This window comes from Eretmochelys imbricata, chromosome 4 (assembly GCF_965152235.1).
Source record: "Eretmochelys imbricata isolate rEreImb1 chromosome 4, rEreImb1.hap1, whole genome shotgun sequence".
In the NCBI taxonomy this organism is placed as follows: domain Eukaryota; kingdom Metazoa; phylum Chordata; order Testudines; family Cheloniidae; genus Eretmochelys; species Eretmochelys imbricata.
The window spans coordinates 117859273-117867401 of record NC_135575.1 but is presented as its reverse complement, the minus strand read 5'-3'; the positions used below and the strand labels follow the sequence as shown (position 1 = coordinate 117867401).

At 37.9% G+C, this 8129-nt stretch overlaps 1 protein-coding gene across 1 annotated transcript; it reads right to left on the bottom strand.

Annotated features, from left to right (window-relative positions):
• Positions 1 to 626: 626 nt before the first annotated feature.
• Positions 627 to 1574, bottom strand: HS3ST1 (heparan sulfate-glucosamine 3-sulfotransferase 1). Its single transcript, XM_077814633.1, has one exon. It carries the CDS (start codon positions 1572 to 1574, stop codon positions 627 to 629), a length of 948 nt encoding a protein of 315 aa, XP_077670759.1.
• Positions 1575 to 8129: the final 6555 nt, after the last annotated feature.

The window sequence follows — 8129 nt, the reverse complement described above, 5'->3', positions numbered from 1 at the left end:
TGTACTGCCAAAGAATTTCAGGGGCACCAGTTATGAAATTAAATATGAAGGTAAGTACAGTAGTTGGTATGTCTGTTTACAGAGCATTTCATTGTACCTGACATGTCATGTCCTAATAAGTATGTGAGGTACCACTTTAGTAAGAATTAATTGTATAAAGCAGGTTAGAGAACTTTGCTGCCCACAGTGACATTTTAAAATTAAAGCAGCTAGTAAAAACAACAGAAAGAGAAGTGTAAAGTTCATGTGGTCATTCACAATAAAGAAAGTCCAGATACCATATTTCAAAGATTCAGATAATTCTGAGGGATTTCGTTGAAATGAATTTCTTATATATTAAACAGATAACACAATCTCAAGAAAGCATCTTCTGCAATGAAATATTTTAGTTCCTTCATATAGAGACGTAATACACAATGTAACAACCATGAAAAACAATACAAAATGTCCTCAAATTTAACAAGTAGAAAAATATAACTAGTTTATATGGCAATTGTGAAACTAATACTGTACAGAAGTATTTATGGATTTTACAAATAAATTATAGCTTAAATGCCCTTTTTAATATAATTTCTAAGCGTACACTGAAACTTAGGCTCTGAAGCTTATCAATAACTTACCACAAATTAGTGCCAGTCAAATGTTCTGCCAACAAGCTCAAAGAATTTCCTGTTAGGTTCATGAAAATATTCATGCAGTTTATCAAGTAAATGAGAATCTACATGAGGGTGTGCTCTTCCTTTTGACTCATGTAAACAACGTTCCCTACCACTATCCCTTAGGCAATAGAAGCCTTTCGTTTTATTGAAGTAAAAGTTTGAAGCATTTATTTGAGGTGACAACCTTAGAAACCTCTCTACCTTCTCTATTTCTGGGAAAGGATCTTTGATTAATTTATCCCCATCTACAATGTGAATGCGATCAAGAGGAAAATACTTCAACCAGTTTTGCATGTGAAAGTAATATAAGCTTCTGTTTATTGCCTTGTAGTCCACGTTGAGTTCACCATCTTTAATCAGGAATTCTTCAATGGATGGATACGGCTTGTGCTTTTGTACATGATTATAAAACACTTGGGTGTAATCAGATAGTACTCTCTCACTTGGGTCTCTTAAAATAAGGAGTAGTCTTATTGACTGGTTCATGTTATAAACTCTTTCAGGCACTTTGGGTGATGTGAAATAGGCTGGGGTTTTTTCCACTGTGATCTGATGGGGATAAGAGAATGGCATTTGATTCATATACCACTGAAATCCATTTCCATAATGATCCTCCCAGTCAAAGAAATGGACTTCACTTTCTGCCACCGCAATATCTGGATGGAGACTTAACATCTCTAATAAGGCTCTTGTTCCACCTTTTCTTACTCCAATAATGATAGTTTGTGGTAGCTGCTGGCAAGATCCGTTAAAATGAATGTTTCTTTTGAAGTCATTTTTGAGAATTGTTTTTTTTAAAAGCTCTTTCTCAACAGATTGAGAAGTGGCCTCAACCTTAGAAATTACAGCTGGTCTGGAAGGCACTATATGAGGTTGAACAATAAGCAGCAAAGTTCCTAGTAGAAGAGCTGCCATGGCAGAAGTTCTTAATCTGGTTTCACTCAACCAGATAATGGGGTGTGGAGTGATTTCCACATAGACCGGTCTTGAAAAGTTGTGTTCCTTTTGCTGATTGAGCACGTATTTCTCAAGTAGAGCACTCACTAGGGAAAGAAAGAGAAACATGTTAATATATACTCAAATATATCACTGCTAAAAGTTACATTGTTTATGTTAAATATCATCTTGGTTTCTGCAGCAGATCAAACTTCCTAGTTCTCCCAAGAGTAGACTCCAACATTTCAAAGACAAGTAAATATAAGAACTGCATGAGAAAACATCTTCCTGCCATTTGGAGACAGAAACATTATAAAGTTTTCTCTTGACTCAGATATCTAAGATGCCTTTAAAGTGTGATAATTTCTCGTTTATGTACATGACTTCAATGGGTTTGCACTGGTATAACATGAAAATTTGATATCAGTAACTACAAGTGTGATAAATGCCTTGGAACCAAACCCAGAAAGAAAAAGGGTAGGCCTGGACCAGAACATCCCCAATTTTTGGCCTTTTAAAGATGGGAATTCTGGGAACTGTAGTGTAGTCCCTTGAGAGGTCAGGTGACTGCAGCCTGGCAGCAGAGCCTGCTGGGGAAAGTCAGACTATTAAATAAAAAAAAGTTGCCTAGAATAGCAGGAGAGTTAGAGAGAGTATGGTGTCTTGCTACGGGGAAGCCTGGAGAAAGAGTGCGAGAAAGGGCTGGGGGACAAGGCCTGAGTGGGAAATGACTTGGGGAAAAGTGAAGTAGGGGAGTTTAAGTGCAGTTGATATCCAGTGCACATAGATTCCCTGGACTGGAGACTGGAATAGAGTGGGCTCCCTAATGGTGCTATCTACAGAAGATGGCAAACCCCTGCAATGATGGGGAAGAGGAAGATGTACCCCAAGTTAATAGACTAGGAGTTATGTTTGGATTGTTGTTTGAAGCTCTTCTATGCCCTAGAATTGGAGGGATTTGATTTTCCCTGAGGGCCAGATCATAAACACATTAACTCATCTGACCAGGCAGAGGAGAAACTGAAGTACATATGGGAAACAGAATCAGGGCTACAACCTCATCCTGGAATGAGGTAAGATGGCTATTACAAATGTACTATAGATTTAGTGCACTATGCTTTTGAGTTTTGGAGCTTATCCTCTTGTGATTGTGCATGTTACGTTAACTCTGAATGTTTTTGCAAAATGTTGAACAAGTATTGGTGGTGATAATCAGTCGCAGTCAAATGCTGGCATAGGAAGACACTTCATGGATATTACTGACTGTCACTTCATGAGGTGATTAGCAAAGTCCACAGACACATTATGGTATACAAGTTAATTTTCAGCAAGAAGTACTGATTCTATAATATTTTAAATACTCCAATTAAGAATTAATACTCTTAAGAATCAGGATGGGTTGTTTACAAGCCGTTATCAGGTTGCATTTTAATTTAAGAAATATGGTCCTATCTTTTGTTGCCCATTGTGATTCATTTTAGATACCGATTGGCCTGTTTTGTCATGTCAGATTTGGTGTGGAAATGCTAGCTATGCCAGTTATCTTTTGAGCTAGCCACAGGTGGTGTCTATACAAGAACAAGGAGTCCGCTGGCACCTTAAAGACTAACAGATTTATTTGAGCATAAGCTTTCGTGGGTAAAAACCCCACTTCTTCAGATGCATGGTCCATGCATCTGAAGAAGTGGGGTTTTTACCCACGAAAGCTTATGCTCAAATAAATCTGTTAGTCTTTAAGGTGCCAGCGGACTCCTCGTTGTTTTTGTGGATACAGACTAACATGGCTACCCCGATACCTGTCTATACAAGGATGCTCTGCTGAAATTTTCCATCATTCCAAACAGCAGTGGGCTAGTATAGACAAGGATCTAGGCAGCTGCCAGTGTTGTTTAATCCTAGTCAGAGTTTAAAGCCACAGGAGAAAGCATCTGATTGCTGTGACTTGTTAGGATAGTGAAATGCTAAGGTTTTACGCATGGGACAGCCTGGACTGAACAGCCCAAAAAGCTGGAGCTCTGAGCTACAGGTCACCTGCCTGAAAGATTGGGGCTAAGTACTGGAAATGCTTCGAAGTCTGAAAAGACATTCCAGTGATGACTTCACAATAAGTCAGTTCTCTGAAACAAGAACTAGTGATAGTTTCTGGTTAATAAAGGGCTTTTCAAAGTGCTTTCCTTGAATTTACAAAGGGCTTGACTGTACCCCAAATTGGGGAGGTTTGCTGTGTTTTGTTGTTGCTAATGGTTACCCAAGCTTTACACATCCTCTTGGTGGCTTCAACAATGGTTACAATTCAGCTATTCTGCTAGGTAGTTGGGGGAAGGGGTGCAGGGCCCAGAACTGGTATAGAAGCATGGAAACCGGCCCTCTTGCAGATTGAGAGGAGAGCCATAACATGTCCTATGGTGGAGAGGGTACCACAGTCTGTCTTGTGATGTATCACTCACAAGTATGATATAGGGAAACTCTGTAAGCTTTCTTTCCCTCTTTGCCCCATCATAGGTTTGATCACGCAGCGATGTGGCTTTGTGTCCTTAATCTTTCTTTTATTTCCACCCCCTCCCATCCCACCCTGTTCTTGCCAATATAAACCAGCTAAGAAATAATACCAAAAATATGGCACCCACGGATGGGGGTAAACCATAGGGATTCCACTATAGATAACTGCATGCTAGATATCCTGAATGAATGATACTAACTCCACATTTAGTTGCAATATGAGCAAATATTGCAGCAACAACCTGCTTAGGTGGATAGTTGCTGGTCAGAATACTAAAACAACAAAATATCAAATCTTGATTGAGGTAATTAAGGGCACAGCCACTTATTCCACAGCAGTATGTTTTAAGTGGGCAAGCTCCATAAATAGTAAGCCTGAGTTTCCCTGTGGACCCCCTCAAACAACAGTTCAGCCCTTTTTTCTGCTGAATTCCTGGTATTTTCCAGTAAGTTATGCTAACGTTAAAGAGCCTGATCGCGCAAGCCCTTACTCATGTGTAGTCGCATGAAAGTAAACTAGGTTACCAGTAAACCAAGGGTTCTGTGAGCTAATTATCACTGGAACTATTATTTAGCTATCTTCAAACTTCGGTGAACCAAACTGACTTTATTATCTTATGAAATATGCCTACCAGTTCATCAGAGTCTCATATACAGTAAAAGCTGTGTTATCCGACACTTTATCAACCAGAAAGCTCTATTAACTGGCATTACTGATATCTCCCAATACAAATCTTCAATCTAGTGACCAGGACTAGTATGCTGCCCAGCAGGTTATGCAATTGCACATTCTACATTCTACTTTTATGCAAAAGAAGCAGAAGATAAGTAAGCAAGCTGCTACCAGGAATTTATTCAAAAAAGCAGCTTCCAGGGTGTGTCATAGGGTCATTACAGATTCAGCCCAATCTACTCACCATCTACATCTAAAATGATAATTGATGTTGATAACGATGACCCTGAGGCACTGCAAGATCCTGAAGTGCCTTCTGAATCAAATATTAAATTATGTTCAGTATAGTTTTAGTGTTAAGTGTATTGTTAGTGATTTAGGTGTATGCCATGCGCTGCTCATAGTAATATGTAGTGTCATAAGATAACCTACTGTATAGAAAACTTTACCTGTATACACGTAAGTGCTTCAAGAAACCAACCACTCTGCAGTGCAGTGCTACTACTGGATTGGCAAGTACCCGTATACTGTTTTATACTTTGTTCATTTTATTGTATTCTACTTTTTGAAAATTGGTATTCCATTGGTAAGTAGGACTCTTAGTTAACCGGAATTTTTGATTAACTGGCATTCCCACAACATGCTGGATAACAATGCTTTTACTGAAAATAGTGAGTAAAAACAGAACCATCAACTGGCTGAAAGGATTGTTTCATGCCAGTCATGCTTTTTTTTCTTTTTTTTTTTTTTAACCCAAGTCCTTTTACCTAGGAAGGGTATGTCATAGGAATGGTTTTGAGGGACTGGAGCAGGCTAGACCTGACCAGGTAGACAGGTGGACCCTTGAGCCTCTGTGGAGCAAAAATGACTTTTGTCTCTTTTTTTTCTTTTTGAAACACTTGTTTCAGATATTAAACAGCTTTGCATCATGAGACCTCATAGTAGTTTTCCCATAATGTCATTCCATTGGATTCTTGAATTGCATTTGTTAAAAAGGATTGGTTTGTTTTTTTTTTTTTTTTTTTTTTTTTTTTTTACTATTTGTAGTATTTGTCTTCTTTACACATGCGCAACTAACAGAGTCTCAGCTGTGCAGTTAAAAATATATTCCTTTTTGATTACTGAATAATTTGTGTTTGTTTTTTAAATGCATGCAGTATGTTAAGACTTTGTTATGATTTGACCATTATCTGGATCACTTATTTTTGTTGTGTTGCAGTAACAGCACAATACTTGGTGAAAGCTCATGCTGTCATATGGGTGTAATTTGTAAAGTGTAAAAAAAAAAAAGCTGAAAATGGCCGAGAACTTAAAAATTGTACAGTATCAAACTGTGAATCCCAGTGATAATTGAACCTGGTGATATTCTAAACAAAAAGAACTCTCGGCCATGCTTGTAGCTTTTTCCATCACTTCACATTAGCTCTACAGACATTCTAGGCTTCAGTGTCAATCTTGGAATCTTATATCAATGATGGATAGTAGCACTTGTGCATAATATTCCATACAAGTTTAACAAAACATCTGTTGTATGGGCAAAGTGATATCCATGAAAAAAACTGCATATACATTGGTTTGTTACTTCAGCTTTCTCCTCTTATGCCCTCCTCAGGCTAATTATTTGGCTAATATTGGCCAAATTACTGGTGTATATATTAGAATTGCAGCAGTTTATATAAAAATAAGGATGCTAACATACACTATATAGCTTTGCAATTTTCAAACCTGCAAAATGTTTTGGCAAGAATAAGCTCTTGAAGGTAAGCTTAACAGCCACTCTGCCAAATTACTTTCCTGCTTCAAAAATTTATTTCACTGTTTCCACAAGTCATTTAGAGCACACACGACTTCACAGAATGACTATGCATTCTAGATTAATACAAAAATTTAACTGTCAGTATCATTAGTATTGTATCTGCTACATGTAAATGAGTGAGTTGGTGTGAGAAATACATTTACTGTTAAATGATGCTTTGAGGAATATACCTAGACATTTTAAATTTGAATTACGTTTTCTTGATCTCTTCTGCAATTTTCTCAGATTAATTAGCAAAATAGTGGTCACATTATTTATTCAATAAGATTAATTGTGAAACAATCAAATCAGTCTTCACAGTTATCATTAACTTTGAAAAAGATTTTAGCTCAGAAATAAATGGACAACTTTTTTTCATTGTAAATGTAACTAGGAAAGAAGTGAGAGCTGTCATAATCACTGAATTGCATTGAGGGTTTTTTTTAAAGCACATTTGTCTATCTATGGTACTTATATGGTCTCATTACTGGAGTATCTGAGTGCTCCACAATCTTTAATATATTTTTTCCTCACTCAAGAGGCATTTTAACTAGACCTAGTTTAACTGATTTGAACTAACTTCATTTTAATGTAGATATTAAATACTATTACTGACCAAAAATGTGTCTTAAACAGTCACTTCACTTCTCATGTGGGAAAACGAGAAACTGAGACGATATAGGCTGGGACTTCCAAAGAAGTCTAAGGGAGTTAGGTGTCCAGTTCAATTTAAACTCAGTGAGTCAGCAGTTTAACTCTTGAAAATCCTACCACAGTGACTTGTAAGTCAGGAGCAGAGCTTGAAACAGAAGTCAGGTCTTCTGACTCCCAGTTCTGTGCAATTCTTTTAACAAAACAAAAACACACCAACAATTCAGTATCTGTACTTGGAACCTGGCCCCTTAACATGAACATAGAAGACCATTCTTAAACTAGGCACATACACAATTCTAAACAACATTATAAGATTTTAATAATTATGTAAATCTGAAAATGCTTCTCAGAGCCCACCAATAGAAACTGTAAGAGAAAGAGACTCATTGTTGCACCATAGTAGTCTTATACAGATGCCATGATTTGTAGTGGTTCAAAAATTATGAACTCACTGTGACTTACCTGCCTCTCCCATCCCTAACCCACAAACAAATGCAGCCCCAGGTCCTGCAATGAAGAATGTATGATGCTGCAAAGGCATCTGAGTCTCCTATTCTCCCCCACATTCTTCCTTGTAGGAGAGTTGCACCTGAGGGACCTCTCAGTGCAACCAACTAAAGGGGCACAATCTGGCACAAGAGATGGGCCTGAATGAAAATACCAGATCTGAATGCTTCTTCTAGAGTTTAGGCTCATCTCTAATGCAAATTCCTTACCTCTAGAAGGAGACCAGGGCTGGAACCCCCCAGGAGAGCCTCAGGCTCTCCAAAGCAGCTGGATATTTGCACACAGTAAGCTGATCAGAACTTAGACTTCAACACACCCTAGATGCCAGACTTCTTGTAATGAATTGTGCTCTTGAACTCTACTGTGATGTATGTTACCTGGCATACATTACTGCATTGCCATTTAA

Excerpts from the sequence above, each read along its gene's own strand:
- HS3ST1 (XM_077814633.1), bottom strand. The coding sequence starts at position 1,574 with ATGGCAGCTCTTCTACTAGGAACTTTGCTGCTTATTGTTCAACCTCAT.